Consider the following 19,602-nt stretch of genomic DNA (forward strand, 5'->3'; position numbering starts at 1 on the left):
CGGGCAGCGACACCCCGGCGTGTGCGGCCGGGCCTGGCGGGGCTCCGGCGTTTAACTTGGGCCGCGGCGGAGCGGCGCTTCTGGCGGCGCCCCGGGGGCCCGCGGAGGCCAGGCGCTGCCGAGAAGGGCGGGAACCACCCGGCGGCCGCACCTGCCCCGCTCGAGCTCCCGCCGCGGCGCCTGAGAGGGCGCGCGGAGCCCCCGCGCCGCGCCTCTGCCGCGGGACAACCGCGCCCGCGACCCCATGACCCGCGCCGGCCGGGCCGCCCCGACAGCGGCGACGCTGCCCCGCGCCGCCCTCGGCGGGAGGGGGTGGACCAGACGCCCAGCGCACCCCCCCCATTGGCTGCAGGGCAGACACTTCCCACCAACGAGCGGTTAATGTGGCGCCGCCTGTTGGCCAAGAGCGTCGATGGACAGCCGGGAGAGCCTATGCGCGCGGCGGGTGAGGCCCCGCCCCCGGAAGCGTGCGCGCTGCCGGCAGCCGAGGCCGGCGGCGGCGGCGGGATGGCCGGCAGCGGGGTCACGCTGCGCGCCCTGCTCCGCGCCGCCAACGCCCTCCTGCAGCAGCGCCGCTACCGCGCCGCGCTCGCCGTCCTCAAGGGCTTCCGCAACGGGGCCGTGTGAGTGCGGCGGGGCGGGGGGGAGGGCTCTCGGTTCCCGCGGGGAGGCCGCCGTGTGCCCGCTGTGGGGCGGCCGGGGCTGTTGTAGTGGAGGCTCAGGAGAGGCGCCTCCGTCTCCCTCACCAATAAGCGGGGTTTCAACCGGTTTTGGGGTCCCTTGGCTCGTTGGGGTGCGCGTCCTCCTAAGCCGGTGGCCTGAGCTCCTGGTTTGGCGTGCCGCCGCTGCCGGGCGGACTTAAAAGTGAGGTGTGGTTGCTTAAGTAGCATCTTTCGGCTGTCAGTAGAATAGAAACGCCATCCTTTGATAGCTTAATGCAAAAAATTCTGAACTATCTATTCGCTTTTGCAGTTATGGAGCAAAAATTCGTGCCCCACATGCCCTGGTGATGACTTTCCTGTTCAAGAGCGGAAGGTACGGAGCCCTGTCCTGTATTTCTGTGTTACTGCTGAATGCCTGCCTTCGGTCTTTGTGTTTCCAGAGGGCTTCAAAAGCAGAAAAGAAACGTGAGCCGTAGTCCCAGCCCGTTGTTCTGATGGCTGCTCTGGACAACTCGCGTGCACAACTACACGTGCTCTTGTGCGGTGGTAGATGAGAAGCGGTGGGCCGAGGAGAAATGAGCAGGTGCAAACAGCAGCACTCTGCTCTCCGTTCAAATAAAGGAAGCCAAGCCAAGCTATAGCTGTGCACGTTGCGGCTTTCCTCGCTTGTGCCAGAGGTTTACGCTTAGGCAAGAAATAAAAAATAATGAAGAAAAAAAAAAAGGCTCCTTGACCATTCACAGAACAAGACAAAAGCACAGTCTAAGTAGAGCTGTTGGATATGTTCTGATGAGCGAGCCAGAGGTGAAGGGATTTGCCCTCCCTCGCAAAGTAGATGTTCTGTGGGGTGCCTGAGCGATCAGTCTCGATGGGCAGGCCAGAGGGGCGTAGGGTCCAGGCTGAGTGGCTGCAGTGGTACTGCCTTTCTGCTCTTCTAATTGTCTGTTTCTTTTCTTCAGTTTAAGAGAGAAATTGAAATCGATTGCTCAGGCTACGTACACTCATTCCCGGAACTTGGCGTTCTTTGTCTTCACCTACAAGGGGCTGATGGCGTTGCAGTCCCGACTACAGGGGAAAAAAATCCCGTTTCATTCTTTCTTTGCAGCCTGCATTGGAGGTTGGCTAGTGTTCGGTGAGAACAACCCCATCAACAGCCAGGTAAATGCGTTTGTTGAGTGTTTCCTTGACAAAAAACCCAACAGATGGATGATCATGTGCCAGGAAGTGGCATGTTTCTGGTGGTTCTTAACACGTAGCATTATTCTTTTATCATATTGTTTTGCACAAGCTCTGGTTTTGGCTGCGCTGCACTCAAATCCTAGACGTGGTGGTGTGCATCTGTGAACGGTGTGTGCAGTTTGAGAGCCGAAAGCCCAGGTTTACCTCCAGAGTTGCACTTGTACACATAGGAAGGCAGGCAGTCACGCGATCCAAAGCCGTTGGGTTACCCCACATGTCATCTGAGCCGCGGTAACTGACTGCGCACTCCCAGTTTGCCCGCTTGCAGGGCTAAAGCCCGTAGCTTGAACAATGTGAGTGTAGAGCACAACCAGCTACTGAGCTACGCATAACTAAACTGGTTCAACTGACAGCAGCTGCTCAGGGGAAGTTTAGTTGTTAACACTCAGTCTGTAAAACACACAGATGCGGATTAATCAGAAGTGTTTTACTTCTGCAGTCCCCTGCAAGAGCATACCTTCAGTCTGGTTTTAGGATGCGCCCAGCCCACCGAGTTTGCATCTGCTTGGCAGGTTAGCCGGGTGGCTCTGTGCCTGTTCTGTCAGCGGCAGCATCTGAGGTAGATGAGCTGAGCAAAGACAAAAGTTGTGCAACTGCAAAAATGTGTTGCATCAAGTGTAACTTGTTGATTACTAAGTCAGAGCACCAGCAGAGAAGCAGGACTTTGAGGACACAGGAAAGACACAAATATCTCCAGTTATAAAGACTGCTTGATATGTGAACCTCCAGCCTGTTTGCTGTTAAACTGGGTAAATTGTTTCCACCCCTGTTGCCTGGTTTATTGCTTCTAAATCATTTAACCTGGCTAGTGTATCTGGTCAGGTTATTTACCTGATGTTCTTTGGGTTTTCTCTTCGTGCAGATAATTATGTACCTGCTGTCTCGTATCCTGTTTGGCTTGTCTCGGCTGGCCGTGGAAAAGGGCTACGTCCCACAGCCAAAGCAGGATCCCTTTCCGCTGGTCGCTGCTCTGATATGGGGGACAGTCCTCTGGCTCTTCGAATACCACCGGCAGACTCTGCAGCCTTCCCTGCAGTCCTCCATGACCTACCTGTATGATGACAGTAACGTATGGCATGACATTTCTGACTTTCTAATTTACAACAAAAGGACAGACAGCAAGTAGGTGGTTTGTTGTGAAACAGCTCTGAGTGGGATGGTGCCTTCGAGCAGCTAAGGGAAAAGGTAATTCTGTCGCTCTTGACTGGTGATTTTTTTTTTTTTTTTTTTTAAATTAATGTCTGTCAAGCACAGTTGATTCTTGTGTCCTGGCCAAAACATTCTGATTAGTCTTCTCTTGACTCTATTTAGAGCAAGTAAACACCCCGCGGAAATTTGTTGCAGTCCTCAGTGAGAGTAAAATGCCTTAGGAATCTTGTTAAAATAAGTCTTTTTTAAAAGAGGCCTTATTTTCCCTACAAGTAGGTGTGTTTATTTTTTAAAGAAACTAAATATACTTACCAAATGACAGCCTGACAGTAAGTGAGGGGTGTGTCTAATCATGAAAAAAACGTTCTAGGGATTGTCTGAATGCTCACAAGACAGAAGCGTTTATCTGTGCTGCACTGCTCGCCGTAGTCTGATGGGAGTGGGGAACCTCCTCAGGTCTGAAAGCAGGGACATAACTTCTGGATTTATGGGGATGACTGGAAATCTTGTTTCAGTTATTACAAGGACAGTTGCTCCTTAAGAGTTTCTCTGCAGTTTTCCCACAGGGAGGCAATAAGATGTGTGAGAATAAAACTGTTGAGATTGTCTGGTAGCAGCCTGGTAAATCCGGCTCAGGAGGAGGATTTTTGCTCGGTTTCTTTCATGCAGTTGGGCTGAATCTGTTCCTCTGCAGAGTGCACTAATTAATACCGTGTAATTATAGTAAACTTATTTGTAAAGTTTTTAAAAGCTGCTTGGACTAAATACCAAAACCAGTTATGCAACTTGGACTCCTTTGAAAGCGGGCTGAGGCGCAGTGCGCACCCTCATATATCGCACTGGGTTCTTTATGCGTAGAAGCAAGCAACACTTAACAAGCACTTTTATTTTGGTGGAAGGTAAGCACGTGGGCTTATCTTAGGTCCAGAATCTACCTTCTACAGCAGTGGCATGTGGTAGCTGTACTCGAACTCGAATGTACCTGTAGTTTGTGCGGGCTTGTTGCTGAGCCAGGCTGAGGCCATGGGATAATACACGGGTGAATCTTCCTCTTAAAAATACGCTGCTGAGCCCCAGGAATAGTGCAGCACGCACTGGGCTTCAGCAGAAGATTGACTAGATAGCTGAGAGAGAAGAAAAACTGCTTTAAAATTAATGAAATCCAACTGTTAATAGTACAAAGCATTTACACTGCTGTAGAACACTGTACCATTCACTTAATGATGTACATTAAAATAATTCCTGACAAACTGGTTTTATGTGGTGATGCCACAGGAGAGTCATTAAGCACCCTGTGCTAACCCTTCCCTTTTGTCTCAATCAGGACTATTATTGGCTGCTTTTATACCTCTCATTTAAAAAAAGGTTAGTTCTCCCTGTACCCATCTGTTTTTCCATCCTGACCTGACCTTGTCATTTCATAATCCCACCCATGCTGTTCTTCAGCATCTTTTGCAGCCTCTTTACGCTCCAGGCTCTAGCGGTTTGTCGTATTTAACGGTACGACCGAAACAGTACATTTAAGTTTAGGTAGCTTCTGAGCAGAAAAAAAATTCTCATTTTCTTCTTAAGTCACTTTTCCTTGTCCTCCTAAGCTCTGTTATTACTATGATGCATTTTCTGAGTGCTGCTTGGCTCTTTGTTTTTCCGCTCTCTGTCAGCAAGGGGGAGAGTTAAATGTTCTCCTCCTCGTAGCCTGTCTGGTGCTGTGATGTTTGGGGTTGAATCGCGTCCTGAGTGTCTCAGGTCGAGTAGGAACAGAGTGTTCTGGCCCTTGAACTGAATCTGATGCTGAACCTAACTACTTCCACTGTGAGATCTTAGAGTGTAGAGGCTTTGTGCTCATCCCATGCAAATCCACAACGTACTCATCTTTGGTGCCCAAAAGACGAGATATTGCTTTGCTGTAATAACTGTCCATGGTTGCTTCAGCTTTTAACATCACCTGCTATTACAGTCTGTACTGGATACGTTATTTATTTAATCAGATAGACCTCAGGAAAGCTACAGAAGTTAGGAATTGGTTTTGTTCCTTTGTAGTTAAGTGTTTTGTGAGGTGTAGATAACCTTAACGATTCAAGTACAGAAAAAATAGGGAAGCTGCAGGTGAGGTCTGATTCCTTTATAAACATCACGTCTTTATTTGCACCACTGCTGGATATCTGAAGCAGGATGACTTCAGCACTCTATGTCAGAAGCCCTAATATTGTTCTAAATAAGAATGTTAATATTCTGCTAATATTGCTGAATTCCTACAAACTTGGATGGGACTTCAGAAAACCCTTCCAGAATCTGACAGCCGGGGCTTGAGAATTTGTCTGTAGAACGATGAGACTTGGGAATCCTTGACCATGTGAAATTATTGTAGCAAAAGATGGTGCAGGCTGGTTATGGGAGCTGTGTGTCTATAAGAAGTTTTTAACCTTTTTAATTTATAGCTGGCATTTCCTTTCTCTGAGAAAGGCTTGTGATTCCCTTTAGAGGTGAAAACATTTTTTTCTGTTGGTAGTTCTGCCACTGCGACCATGTGGCTGCTGGTGAAGCACCTCCCTGGCCGTATGAAGGACAAGTGGCCTGTCCTGCCCTTTTTACGCTACCGTAGTATCTCTGTCCTCCCTAGATAGCGAAAAAAGGCAATAGCAAGTTTCCAGTACCAACCTGGCAGTAGCGGCCATCAGTTGTCCTTGGTTCAAAACGCCCTTTTTCTCTTGGGAATCTATCGCCAACGTCACTTTCAAAGCAAATTGCGCCTGAGCCTCAAACCATCTGTAGTTCTGATCCAGGAACCAGCTGCTGTCCTGGAAGACAAACTGCAGCTCATCCCAGGAGCCGGTCCCTATAGCGGCAGCCATCAGCCGAGCGTTTGCGGACAGTTGGCTTTCCCGCTGCACCGGGGCAGGACGTTAAGCTGCAAGTCACTTCTTTCCCCAGGGAAGTAATTGGAACAGTTTTTAACGGCGCTAGTCCGCGTTGCTGCTCTGTGACCGGGTAGCTGGGATGCACCCCTTATGCCGCCGAGGTGTCGGAACAATGCCGGTGTGTAGTAAGGAAGTGAACTAGAAGTAATTTGTCTGAGTCAGACTTTTCCGATACATAAGTTACACTCCCTGCCCTCCCCCAGTGCATTGTGTGGGGAATCGAGCCCCCGTTTGTGTTCCTTTTTTATTAGGGTTAAAACCAAAAGAAATAAAGAGACAGTTGGGAAGCCACCTGCGAATCGGCCAAGTGCTTAAGAGTCACAAAGAAGTGACGTTTTCTCCCCCCGGCCCTGATGGGTTTTGAATTTTAAGATGAACGTGGTTTTGTTTGCCTACATCAGCTTTATTTTCCCTTGTTATTTCCTTGGCACCTCACTGTGAGATGCTGAGTGCCTCTAAAGGGGAGCAGAGCATCTCAAGGCTTAGTTCTGTTTGTCAAAAATTAGAATTCTTGGATAAAATTGAAGTGTTCATTTTAAAATTATGCTTCTCCTTCAGATTTTAAGCCTCTTTTAGAGGCGGTTTTAAAGGTTAATGAATCAAACTGATCAAAAGTTTTCAGCAAGCCTTGAATAGCAAGCTGACTATACTGAGCTATTAATCATTTATTTTATGAAGGAACAAAGCAAGCTGAGGGTTATTTGCTGCTGCTGCATGCTGCCCTAGCATACCCACTGTGCTTCCCTTCTCTTTGGAGGACAGCTTGTATGCTAGTGCCGGCTGCCGGGATTGCTGGAGAACCGTTTCCGGGACAATTGCATTATTTAACAAAGGTGAAAATTAAATGGGTGCATGACATTTGGTTTAGGGAAGGTTTTCTGTCCTGTGTTTGATCCTTTCAGTGAAGGGGAGGATATTTCTGAAAGAAAAAAAAACTTGTGGTTGTCCAATTAGTGCCACAGAGAAGTACGTACAGAGGCTGACGGCGTGCTTCGTCCCGGTCACCGCCTGTCTGGGCAATAACCACCCCTGCTCTGGACAGCTGCAGCAGGAGGGAGAGGCTGCAGAAGAGCTTTGGTGTTGGTGCTGTGAGACTTTCTTGCCCTGGTAGAGTAGTTCAGGCTCTGCTTTAAACCGAGCCGGGTTGGGGGTGGAAGCACAGAGATGATCTGTGGCTGCTGGAGTAGACCAGGTGTCCGTGGGGACCTGCTGTGACCGCAGAGGGTCCCCTGTGCCCACGGCCCTGCAGCCAGCTGGGAGCCGTGGTGGATGGCTGGTGCTGGTGGAGTAACCAGAACCCCATGCAGATACCCTCGCACAGAAGAAACTGCTGTGACTCAAACCCTTTTTCACCACGTCAGCACAAATACGACCTTTGAACAATACCCCGAGCCGCATTTCCTATTTGTCAGGGTGTGTTTGTCTTCCTGGTTCGTGCCAACCTGAGCAGAATGCGTTCGGTTTCCTGATGCTGGTTTTGAAACCCAGCAGATAAGGGAGGAGCGAAAATAAGGCGTAATGCTATCCAGCGTAATGTCTGCCTGCCGCTGTTAATGTTTTAGGGGTGCTAATCTTGAATTTTCAACCTGTGTGTTCACACCAGATTGTTGGAGGAGGTAACTTTTTTCTTTACTTAGAAGAATTTTCATGTCTCATTTCCCTATGAGACTGGTGATGAGGAAAAAAAATCAAATGCTCTGTAATACAGATGTTATTATTTCTGCTTTTGGTTTGTATTTTGTGTTCATAATTGCTGTGTAAGCTAGGCCCTGGTTTTCTGACAGCGTAGAATAAAGTGAAGAACATAAACTCAGGTAACTTGTAATGACACAGAGCAGAATGCCTGCAGGAATATCTCAGGTTTGGGTTTTAAAACCTGAAAGGGAGCGCTGGGTTGTTGAAGGAGCTCTGTCCACTATGAAATGACTTCTTGTGCCGTCAGTGTAGTACATCAATCCAAGACACTGCCAAACTCATTTGCAGATTGTTTCTGTATAATCACTCTTGGAATATTATAATACTTCGCTTTCTATAATAATAATAATAAACCATTTTTTTGTCTTTTTTACTGTCATCATTATTAAGCTAAAATATATGAAGTAATGCTTAATGATTGCATGTTACCAGTCCTGTACGTAGAGAAGTCATGCGCGGAGTACGGTTTTGGCATCCGTTGTGCCAGCTTGGAGGCGATAGCCAGTGCTGCTGTGACCACACCGTCAGATTTAACTGCTAACCGCAACGCTGGCTAGCTCGGGTGAGGATCCTAGCTGCAAAAACGAATTGGGGTGGCTGTCATCCTTTTTTTTTTTTTAAAGCATGAACTTTCCTATGCCATAGCTGTTTGGATCACTTAGCATGGCCGTATCTTCAGACCAAGTGCCTCAACTTGGGGCTAGGCTAGGAGGTTCATAGCATGGACAACCTGGACACACTCAAACGCAGTGTAAATGGGAAAAAGCGTGACCGGCTCAGGCACTGCAGCTAGGACAGAGTCCTGGGGTGACGTTACAGGGCAGACTGCTCCTTGGTGCCTTGCAGTCCACTGAGACCATGTGCGAGTGGTTGCAGAGAGCATGCAGCTGTTCAAAGAGAAGTCAGCTGGAGGAAGCTCTGTTGGTGACTGCCCCGCTCGCGTCTGGAGTCTTGGCTTCGGTCTGTGTGCCTGGTCCGTGCCCAAATGCTCCTCTTCAGGGCAGACGGCTTGCGGCAGAACCGTCTGCCAGCGCAGGGCGCAGGTACAAGGCGCTGGATGCGAGTCTGAACCTGCTTCACCCGTTAGCTAAACTAAATAAGGACATACACAAACAGACAAAATAAGGACGTATATCGATGATTTTGCTGCCTCTTCCAAGCTAAGAGCTGCAGAGAGAATGTGCTGTGGAGGTAACAGCTGTGGTAGTGGAGACAAAGCAGTCCCTGCGTGAGGAGCTCCCTACGGAATGGGCAGGTAAGGGAGGTCCTGATCCCAAGCAGAAGGTCCTTCTGCGAGGGGAGCACTGAGTTGCTGTAAGATAAAACTTGCTTTGTAGCTGATGGAGTGCTGGAGTGTCTGGCCTCCCCTCCAAACTGATGTCAGTCCTATCTTAAAGTGGTTTTTTCCTCTCTCAAAGCATCATACTGTACCTGAGCCCTTCTTCTACTCCAAGTGAAGCTCTGAGTGAGCTACAGGTTTTGGTCTGACACTTTACCTGCCTTTTGGGTTTACAGTGCTAATGACCATACTCTGAACATGCTGGGAAGTGCGTTGGACTGGCTGGAGTTACCAAGTCCAGGTAAAACCTAAAGAACAAAAGGCAACGTCAAGCAGCTTATTCCCAAATGTGCTCCTTGATGACTCCCAGACTATTTGCACAACGTACCGCTGTGCAAGGAGAGAAACGCTTTGGGCTCTCCAGTCCTCCGCAGGCCTTGAGTGAAGACACCTAAACCAGTGATGCTCTCCTCCTGCTGCAAGCAAGCTCTAGCTGTTTGTGCCATCAGAAAATTGCTTTGGTTCCCACAGAAAAAAGGCGAAGGCTAAGGTGACAGAGGTGGAGGGCAGTAAGGTCAGGATAGCAGGACTGGGGGGCTCTGGGCTTTCCCCAGCTGCCTGTCCCCTCCCGAGGTCTCCTTGCAGCGAGGGTGTGCCACGCTGTCAGCTCGGCTTCGTCTGAGCCGAAGCGCTGGGAACAGGAACATCGGCAGGAGACCCCGGGGGAAGTCGCGCTTCCCTTTGCACGACGCAGTTCTTCCAGTGCGACAGCTCAGCGCAGTCCGTACGGGAACCGCTGAAAGCAGGAGCACCTCGGGTGACAGGGACAGCAAATGTGCTTCTGGGACACCTACACGCGAAGGTTAACCGCACAGCGATGCAGGTTTGCGTCCTGCCTGCTCCCACTGCCAGGAGATGATTTTGCAGCGTGGATACCAGCGCCAGCTCTGCGCTTTTCCTCCAGCGCAGGGACCAGCAGCCACCCCTTGGCCTGAGTCTGTCCCGCTGCGTGAGGCAGCCAAAACCCACCCAGACTCGGTGACTGCTGGGGGGTAAATCCGGCTGGGGTACAGAGCGTATGAACGGCCTTCCTCATCCTCTCCGTGACCGAGCGGGGCTGCGGAGACAGGAGGCTATCTTTGTGCAGCACCCGCCAGACAGCTAATCTTGGGGGCACGTCTCCGCTGCTCAGCGGGGCTGGCGAGGCCGGGAGGAGGCTGCAGCTGTGCGGGAGACAGGATTCATCTGCCTTCCCTCGTACGCGTGCAAAAAAAGCCCCTTGCCCTTCCTTTCTCCCACCAGCATTTGCCTTTCATCAGCCTCCGCAGCCGCCCTTTTCCAGCGCTGCCAGCGCTAAAAGCCTCGGAGAAAGTGCCGCCCCACAGCATCGTGGCTCGGGGGAGAGGGAGGCAGAACACAGCCTGCTCCCCCCAAATAATTCATGCGGGAACTTAGAGGGGAGGAAGAAAAAAAACCTTTGTGAGCAGAGCGGGAGCAGCTGGTGCAGCAGCTGTGTCCCAAACCCTGCGTCACCCCAGGAAGCGCCCGGCCGCGGCTCCCCGGGGACAAGGAGAGCACCGCCAGCCCTTTGCTCCTGCCCGGCCGTTGGGGTTGCCTTTTTCCTGCCTTCCCAGATGGAAAAAAAAAAAAAACCATCTAACTGTGTGCAAACATCTGGTCTAACTGTTGCTGATGCTTCACAGTAATGACGATACTGCGGTGCAAGGGCTGCGGAGAGCCGGCCCTTGAATATTGGAAGGGCCAAGCGTTAATTAACTGCATTAATTTCCTTTAAGCAAGGAAACTGATGAAGAAATGAGGCGCAGAGGGGTGACAGGATTGGTCACGGACATGCAGTATGCTACTGGCGTATTTAAGGCTGTCGGGATTTGGGGGAGTCGTGGCACTGGTCCGTGCTGGGCAATCGCGACCGCTGCCAAAAGTATCCAGCGTAAAATCCTTTCCAGCCTGAAACCTGTTAGGCCAGTGCAGGGGTGCAGCGTGTCAGGATCTGCTCCGCAGTGGTGGAATTCACTCCTCGCCCCAAACGCCTCCCGCATCCCACGCACTGCTGGAAAAAAAAAAAACCAAAAATAAAAAACAAACCAAAAACCCCCAAAAAACCACCGAGACTCACATATCACCCCGAGCTCCAACACCTCTAGCCCCTGGGAGGCCTGGTCTTTAAATTCAGGGGGTTTTTAATTCGATAAATTTATATTTTGGGGGGTTTTGGGGGGTTTGTTTTTCCTTTCGAATTTGGCCTTCTCGTGCAGCACCGGGGGGGGGGCGGTTATCAGCCTCCCGCACGCGGGAGATGCTGGCGGGGGGAGCCACCCGCACCGTGGGCTATCATTTCGGCGTGGCGAGACCGTTCCCGCCTCCGGTTGCCACCCCGGGAGCGGCGGGGGCGGCGGAGGGAGGGGGGCGGCGGCGGCCGCCGCCGCCCCCCTCCCTCCGCCGCCCCCGCCGCTCCCCTAACCTGACCCCGCCCCCCGCCACCCCCGATTGGTCCCTTCGGCGGCGTTGACCAATGAGACGGCGCCGCCGCGGCGACCGGGGGAGAACGTAGCCAATGGGCTGAGCGGCGGGGAGGCCGGCGCCGCTTTCGCGGCAAAAAAGGATTTGGCGCGCAAAGGCGCGCGCGGGGGGCCGGCGGCTCGAACAATACGGGCGGCGGGCGCGGTAAACCGGAGAGGAGCGGCCCCCCCTCCCCCCCCCCCCGCCATCTCCTTCCTCCCCACCACCCCCGTCCGGTCATGGGCCGTGTCCGTGCCCGCGCCGCGCCGCCCGTCGCCCCGGAGGCCATGTGAGGCATGGCGGCGGCGGCGGGCGGCGCGGCGGGGCTGGCGGCGCTGCTGGGCAGCGCATCCCCGCATCTCCTCATCGTCTCCGCCGCCGAGGAACCCACGGGTGGCGGCGGCGGCGGTGGTGGCGGCGGCGGCCACCCGGACACCGACCTCCTGCTCTTCGCTACGCCGCAACCCGCCCGGCCCGGCGCCGCGCCCAGACGGCCCCCGCTGGGCCGCCCGCCGGTAAACACCGGGATGGGGAGGGGGCGGTGCGGGGGCGGGGGCTGCGGGGCCGTGCCGTATACCGGGCTATGCAATATTGGGCCGTGTCGAGCCGGGCCATATGCCGTACTGGGCCATATATACCGTACCGGGCCAGGCTGTGCTGTGCTGTGCCCTGCCCAGGACCCCGCTGTACCTTTCTAGGCCGTGCTCTATCCCGTGCCGTGCCGTGCCGTGCACGGCCCTCCCTCGCCTGCCGCTCCGGAAGCCGCAGGCCCGGGCGCTGGGCCGTGCTTTGCCTCCCACGCCTGTTTTGGGGCGCTGGCGGGGACCCCTTGTAGCTGGGCCAGCCCCCCGCCATCCGCGCTCCTGTCAGCTGGGAGCAGGGGCTTCCCTGGGGGGGGGATATCCCTCGGGGGGGTCTCTCTCAGCCGCCCCCCGCCGCCAGCGCCGTGGGGGCAGCGGGGTCGTGGCGGTGGCCATCCCTCAGAGGAGCCCCGTCCCTCGCAGGTGAAGAGGAAGCTGAACTTGGAGACGGACCACCAGTACATAGCGGAGAGCCTGCCAGTGGGCCGGGGCAAGGCCAGGAACCCCGCTAAAGGTACCGGCTGCGCTCCCCCTGGCCCCCCCTGAGCCGGCCCAGCCCGGAGCGGGGGGTTCAGCAGCCCCCCACGGCCTGCGCTGCGCCTGCGGGCTGGTCCCTGGCTGCTTCTCCCGTCCCCTTGCGTTGGTTTGGAGAGGCTGTTCCCGGGGCCCGGCTGTTTCTGGCCGCGCTCTCGCCAGCCCGTGCTGCTGTCCCCCGGGCTGGTGGCACAGTTGTCCTGTGTCCACACCGGCTTCGTCCTTCCCTGTGGGATGGAGCGGTGGCTGTTGGCACGGTGTCGGTGCGGCGTCCCAGGTGGACTCACCTGGACCTTCCGTCGTCTCCCCCTGAGCCCTGCCTGGCACCTTGGTGTCACGACTGAGTGCGGGTGTCAGAGCCCACGCCGGGTCCTGCAGCATCCTTCTCACGGAGGATGTGGGGAGCTCACCCCATTGCCCTGAGAAAGCAGATGGATTTTGGGGTCTTAGTCCCTGCTCCATGAGCCACCTACACGCACTGGGAGATATTCTGGGAGCTCTCAGCTCCAGCGCTGGGTTTCTCTTGTGCCTAATTCACGGTTGTCCTCGGCGGCTAGCAGGGGCAAAGTCTCCTGGGGAGAAGTCCCGCTACGAAACCTCGCTGAACCTCACCACCAAGCGCTTCCTGGAGCTGCTGAGCCAGTCGCCCGATGGCGTGGTGGACCTCAACTGGGCGGCCGAGGTTCTGAAGGTGCAGAAGAGGCGCATCTACGACATCACCAACGTCCTGGAGGGCATCCAGCTCATCACCAAGAAGTCCAAGAACAACATCCAGTGGCTGTACGTCCCTGGGCTGCTGGGGCTGTGGCTGGCTGTCCCCTGGGACGAGGGAGATGCCTGGGCCAGGCTTAGAGTTGAGCAGGGGTCTCGCTGAGATGGAGAACCGCAGAGCGGTGTCACTGGAGCATCTGCTTGGGGGTGGCTCCTCGTTCACGTGGGCCACGGCCCTGGGTGAGCGCTGTGCTTGAGAGCAGGTGGCTCCCAAGGATCAGTGTTCCTGTGTCGGCTGCAAGTCCTCCTTGGGCTCCCCGAGGAGCGCAGGGCGCTGTGTCCGGGCTCGAGGAGGGGACCCCGGGGCTGTGCCCTACCGGGAAATCCCCGCAAGGCTGATTCCCTGGGTGAGGGGTGGGATTTAGCCTGGTTCAGGTGGGGACAGTCATGATGTGGGGCAGAGGGAGCCGTGGGGTTTGGCTCCTGACGCCCACCGTTGCTCCCCAGGGGCAACCAGGCCACCGTGGAGGCCCCCGGCCGGCACCGGCTGCTGGAGAAGGAGCTGCGGGAGCTGCAGGCGGCCGAGCGGCAGCTGGACGACCTCATCCAGACGTGCACGGTGCAGCTGCGCCTGCTCACCGAGGACCCCGCCAACCAGCAATATCCTTCGGTGCGGGGCCAGGACGGGGCTGGCTGGGCGGGGGGGGAGCAGTGGAGCCCTGCCGTGAGCCCAGCCACGTTGCAGGCAGGGCGTTTCGCCGCCCGCCCCACTGCCGCGTGAAAGCGTCCCTGTGTCTGCTCCTTGACCCGTCACACCGCGGCCTATGTGACCTGCCAGGATCTCCGCAGCGTTGTGGACCCCTTGGAGCAAATGGTGATGGTTATCAAAGCCCCGCCAGAGACGCAGCTGCAGGTCTCGGACCCGGCCGAGGTGAGCTGGGGCCGCCCTCTGCACCCCGCGTCCGCGAAGCCCAGCCCAGGCTCCCCGGGCATCCTTGCGCCTCCTTGTCTCACTCCTTTCCCATTTTCCCAGGCTTTCCAGGTCTCCGTGCGAAGCACTCAGGGCCCCATCGACGTCTTCCTCTGCCCCGAGGACAGCTCAGGGGTCTGTAGCCCCGTCAAAAGCCCCTTCAAAGCCCCCTCAGAGGAGTTGTCCCCCGGCCGTTCGCAGTCCAGAGCCTCCCCGCTCCTGCATCCAGCCCAGGACGTGAACATGCCGCTGCTGCCCGGAGAGCAAGGTGGGCGGCCGGGGCTGGGGACCGGGGGGACTGGGGACAGGGGAGCTGGCGTGGTGCTCAGGAACCTCAGCAAGGCAGGGAAGGGGGAAAGCAGGTTCCTCTGCAAAGCCAAAACCTGCTTTTCTGGGCTTTTTGGTGAGTATTGTGGGATTTACAGCTGCTTCCCACCTCCGCAGAGACGTTGCTGCCGGGGACCAGCGTGCTGCCCGGCAAGTGTCCTGTGGAGGAGGTGAGCCTGTCGCCGCTGGCCTCCATGGACGCCCTCCTGGAGCAGAGCAGGGAGGATTTTTCGGGTTTCTTGGCGGACGAGTTCATCAACCTGTCGCCGCCGCAGGCGCAGGATTACCACTTCGGCCTGGAGGAGGGCGAGGGCATCAGCGAGCTCTTCGACTGCGACTTTGGGGACTTCACACCCTTGGACTTCTGAGGCTCTGCCCGGATGCGCGGCAGGGGAGGGCACCCCTGGGCTGCAGCGTCCGCAGCTCCTCTCCCCGTCCGTTTTTTTGCAATATTTTCTTCTTACCCCTCGTCCCCCGCCCCAGCCTGGCGGGAGACGGCGGCGTCCCCGGCTCCAGCCTCGCAGTGGGGATGCCAAGGTGGGGGTCCCATCTCAGGGGACCCCCCTGTAGGGCCCTGATCACGGGCCGGGGGGGGCTGCCCAGGGCAGAGTCACTGTCCCCCCCTGGTGCCCCTTACAGAGCTTTAAGCAGTCCTGTGTATAGATTTGATTAATTTATTATTGTCCCTTGGGGACAGCGTTTAATTTCCCAGGGGGGGCTGGGTGGGGGGGGCCGTGCAGCTGAGTGGGGGTGCCGAGAGGTTTCGTCGCACTGGGAAGGGGATGGCGGAGACGTGGGGGACGCTGGCTCAGGGCTGTCCCCCCGCCCCGCGTGGGGGGGTCTGCCCGCAGCCCAGCTGCGTGTGGGATATTTATTTATTATTTATGGTGTGTGGGAGCTCTCCCGGACACGGGGGGGCAGGAGGGAGCGGGGGGGACGGTGCTGGCGGCAGGGGGAACGCGAAGGCTCCCGCCGGGGACTCGCCGGCCACGTCCTGGCTTTGCTCGCGGCCAAAACGGGGCTGCTGGTGAGGCCACCGCGGGAGGGGGGACAGGGCTGGCGGCCCCAGGACCGTGTGTGGGTCCACACGGGGGGGACACAGGGGTGTCCTGGGTGGGGCGCATCTCTGCGGGCGAGGACCCAACGCTGTCTCCGGGCTTTTCTCCCCCTCCCCACGCTGCCGTTCAGCCTTTTGGCTCCGGCTCCCCCTTTCTGGCCCACCGGGGCTGGGGGAGAAGGCGGGGGGGAACCCTGGCTGGAGACGCACTTTCACTTTTACTGCCTTTTAACAAGCTTGTGTTCCTCTGAGCTTTGTGTTTAATAAAGGTTTCTACTGACCCTGGTCTTCAGCATGAGGCTGTGCTCCGGGGGCTGGGGGCACCGGGGGTGGTAGGGACCCCCACCTGAGAAGCCAAGCAGTTTGGGGTTATTTTGTGGGTTTTGTTTTGTTTTTTCTGTTTTGAACTTGAAACGCACGAGCAGGTGTGTCACGGCAGGAAGTGCTTTGGTCCTCGGGTTTGGGGTTCCTCCCCCCACCCACAGCTCCACACACTCCCCTGCGTGGGGTGGGAGCTGGGCCTGGTCCCGCCACCCTCCGCTCCTCCAAAGCGGCCGTGCCCCAGCGGGACGGGGCCATGGGTCTGGATGGGGGGGTGCTTCTCTTTTTGGCAGCCCTGTCCTCCAGCAGCGCCCGTCCCTGCTCAGCTCTTCTCCTGCCTGTCCCCGCCCCCCCCGCCTTCCCCCTAATTTTGGGGCAGCGCTGGCATGGGGGTGCCCACGGCTGCAGCTCCTGTGCGAGGAGGAGGAGGAAGGCAGCGTGGGGCCGATGTCAAACCAGTCCATGCATCCACCGCACTGGGAGGCTTCCAGTGACTTCCCAGTTCGCCGCAGCACCAGTTTGCGGCCCGAAGTTTGAGATCCCCGCACCCCTGCTCGCTAGGGACAAGCTGGCTGCAAGCGGCAGCCCTGACCCTGAGCGCACCGAACCCCTCTGCGGCACACCGTCCCCTTCCCGGGGAGCGAGGACAGCGGGGATGCTGGAGAGGGATGCCTGGGGGCTCCGGGGAGCCCCCGGCAGCCTGGGACAGGCCCAGAGGCCATGTGCAAGCTTTCTTCCTGTCTCTGCGCACTCGCTACCCTCCTCTTTCCTCCCGGCCTCCTGCCTCTTTCTCCTTTAAACAGCCCGATAATTGGGAGCAGGGCCAGCCGGGGCCCTGACGAGGAGGGGAGCGTGCTGTCCTGTCCCAAAACGCGATGGCCCGCAGGGCAATGGCACACACGGCCTGTGCTCGAGTGGGATGAGCTGTCACACCGTCACCCCATCCAATGGAGCTTTTTCAGGCAATTAGAATCACAGAAGGGTTTGGGTGGGAAGGGACCTTCAAAGCCCATCCAGTCCAACCCCCCTGCCAGGAGCAGGGACATCTCCAACCAGATCAGGTTGCTCACAGCCCCGGCCAACCTGGCCTGGAACGTTTCCAGGGATGGGGCATCCACCACCTCTCTGGGCAACCTGGGACAGTGTTCCACCACCCTCAGCGTAAAAAAATTTCTTCCTGATGTCCGGTCTGAATCTGCCTCCCTCTATTTTGAAACTGTGACCCCTCATAGTATCACAACAGGCCCTGCTGAACAGTCTCTCCCCATCTTTCCCATATTAATTAAACTGGAAGAGGTCTCCTGCTGCTCCAGTCCATGGGGCTCCTGCCCCACGGGGCCAGGGGCAGGAGGACAAGGAGACCAGGGTGGGTGGGCACGGCGCCCGCTGCCCCGCCTGCTGCGTCCTTCTTCATAAGGCCGATGCTCATCCCCTGAGGTGACAGGTGCTGAAGCTTTCACAATTCACTGTGGGGCCATAGGCCAACGCATCCTCATCCCCGTGCTTCGCAAGATCCGGCCATCCTTCTCCTCGCCCCCTTTTAGCTTTGTTTTCCTGGAGGGGGGGCCAGTGATCTGCGGAGCTGCCCGTGAGACCCCAGCCAGGCCATATTGGCCACTGGCTTTCACGGGAGCCAGCGGGCGCAAGGAGATGGCTCACGCCGACATCGCGAGCTCTGTGGGGCTGCTCCCGCGAGCGAGCTGACCCTGGCAGCAGCACAGCTTCTCCCTGTTCCCCTGAGCGAACCTCTCCTGACGGCATTCACCATCACGTTCCCCTAACAGGGAACTCCACGGGATGATGGGCCCTTGGGAAAGGATGCGTCCCCCGCTGCGGCAGCGCAGCCCATGGCGGGGGGAAGGCGTCGGCGGCTCCACGTGTGCCCGCGCACGGCAAAAAATAACCGCCCTGCCTCCCAGGGATGATTCACGCTGCAGCCGAAGGGCTCTCCTCCTGCTATTTGCAATGGCTGGAGAAGAGCCGATGCTAGCTGGCGTGGGGGCTCTCTCTTCCAAAAATCACATGGCGGCTGTGGGGAGCGGCCGCGGGTGCCGCCTGGTTTTGTGAGCTGTTTGCACCGCGGACGCTTTTCTTCATCGAGCGCACCCTCCACGCGTCCCACAGCTCCTGCTAGCTCCCGTCCCCCATTCCTTGGCAGTTCCCCTGCGGGGACGGTCACATCCGGCTCCGGGGGTGCCCCGTGCCGTTGGGCTCCGTTGGCACTGGCCAACGCTGCAGCAGGAGGGCGGGCATCCGCGGGCTGAGCTGTGCCGGACGCGGTGCTGAGCCCAGGCAGTCGTGGGGCCTCTCGCCCCCATGTGCGAGGTTTGGACTCGGAGCCCAGCAGTGGGACGAGCTCTGGGACAGGCTGGCAGTGGCTGGGGGGCAGCAATAGATGCTGACACAGCGTAAAGGTTGCCAGAATTTATACCTTTAATCCCCCTTGGAGGGTCCAGGCAGGTTTTGGGGTCTCTGTAGGCACCAGGGGTACATCTGGCTGGGGGTGCCGATGCTGCCTTGGCCTCTGCATCCTGCCCCACGCTTCAATCGTGCCACTTCCGAAAACCCCTCACGTTTCTTCCACAAGGGAGTAACTCAGGGAGGTGAAGCACAGCATCACTTATTCATGAGACGCCAGTAACTGGGCACTTTGTGTAATTCCTGCCCGCTCGTGGTCCTTTCCCCCCCAGCCAGGGCCAAAGCCGCATCCCCCTTCCCTGCCGGTGGCTTTTGGGATGCGCTTTGGAAGCACCCGTGGAAGGAGCTGGGGATACCCGCTGACTCCTGCCACCACCAGAAGTCACCTATGGCCACAATGGAGCAAACTTAGGCCAACTGGGGCAACCAGGGCTACCCTGGGGCCAATGTGGACCACACTGGGACCACCCGTGGCCAAACTGGGACCAACTGGGCCAACCAGGGATGGTCACACTGTGGTGTGACCCTGGACTCAGCCCTCACTTTCCAGCTGCTCCTTCCCACACCAAAACTCATGCTGAGGTGTCCAGATAGGGACCCAGCACAGATTTTAGCACCGCAGAAGCACGGAAAGGCCCCTCCAGGGCTTTGCTTTGGTCCAGGGCAGAGCCCCGCCGTGGCCCAAGCCCCTTCCCGCGCTCCCCGGCAAGGCGATCCTCTGTCCCCACTGCGCGTTGCCCCAGCTCCTGCCTCCGTTTTGGTTTGATGTGACCACGGCCATGCTCGACAGCTCCGGCTCTTGGACCTCTTTCTGCCTCCCCGAGGGCCCTGTGCCGCACGGGCTGGCTGCACACACTCCCCGGAGCCCTCGGATACCCCCGCTGGGTCCCAGGTGCACTTTTTTCCGCCTTTTTTCCCTCGCACACACCCGGAACAGCCGGGAGACAGTAAAAATAACCATGATGCATCCTCCCTCCAGGCTCAGCTCGCAGCCCGCGTTCCCCGGGGGAGGAGGAGAGGGAGCGAACTGCACGTGCCGCGGCTCCGTCACGCTGGGCTGGGGGAGCGTCTTGGTTTTGAGACCGGGGTGAAGAGAAGCCGAGCTCAGCAGAGTGGGTTGGCCTAGAGAGGTCCACGCGAAGGGAGAGGTGGCGCAGATGGAGGCGAGCCTGGCTGCGATTGTGCATCCAAGCGAAACTGGTGCATGCCCAGGATGCTCCA

The 19,602-nt window shown here is 57.0% G+C and overlaps 2 protein-coding genes across 4 annotated transcripts; both read left to right on the forward strand.

Annotated features, from left to right (window-relative positions):
* The first annotated feature begins 432 nt into the window (after window positions 1–432).
* PXMP4 (peroxisomal membrane protein 4) lies at window positions 433–11,080 on the forward strand. 3 transcript variants are annotated; one of them, XR_015260322.1, is made up of 5 exons: window positions 433–623; window positions 973–1,035; window positions 1,622–1,820; window positions 2,764–3,086; window positions 9,179–11,080. XR_015260322.1 is itself a non-coding variant. In XM_086760552.1 (4 exons), exons 1-4 carry the CDS (start codon window positions 433–435, stop codon window positions 3,025–3,027), a joined length of 717 nt encoding a protein of 238 aa, XP_086616678.1. In that variant the 3' UTR covers window positions 3,028–8,078. The 3 variants fall into 3 exon arrangements, 1 of the variants encoding a protein (XP_086616678.1); XR_015260321.1 differs by lacking the exon at window positions 9,179–11,080 and adding an exon at window positions 6,871–8,078; XM_086760552.1 differs by lacking the exon at window positions 9,179–11,080 and having other exon boundaries at window positions 2,764–8,078.
* Window positions 11,081–11,413: 333 nt separating this feature from the next.
* E2F1 (E2F transcription factor 1) lies at window positions 11,414–15,267 on the forward strand. The gene is made up of 7 exons (XM_086760708.1): window positions 11,414–11,977; window positions 12,467–12,557; window positions 13,135–13,357; window positions 13,796–13,948; window positions 14,105–14,219; window positions 14,322–14,526; window positions 14,703–15,267. The coding sequence occupies exons 1-7, from the start codon at window positions 11,759–11,761 to the stop codon at window positions 14,951–14,953; spliced, it is 1,257 nt and encodes a 418-aa protein (XP_086616834.1). The 5' UTR covers window positions 11,414–11,758; the 3' UTR covers window positions 14,954–15,267.
* Window positions 15,268–19,602: the final 4,335 nt, after the last annotated feature.

This window comes from Chlamydotis macqueenii, chromosome 16, assembly GCF_036417535.1.
Source record: "Chlamydotis macqueenii isolate bChlMac1 chromosome 16, bChlMac1.mat, whole genome shotgun sequence".
NCBI lineage: Eukaryota > Metazoa > Chordata > Aves > Otidiformes > Otididae > Chlamydotis > Chlamydotis macqueenii.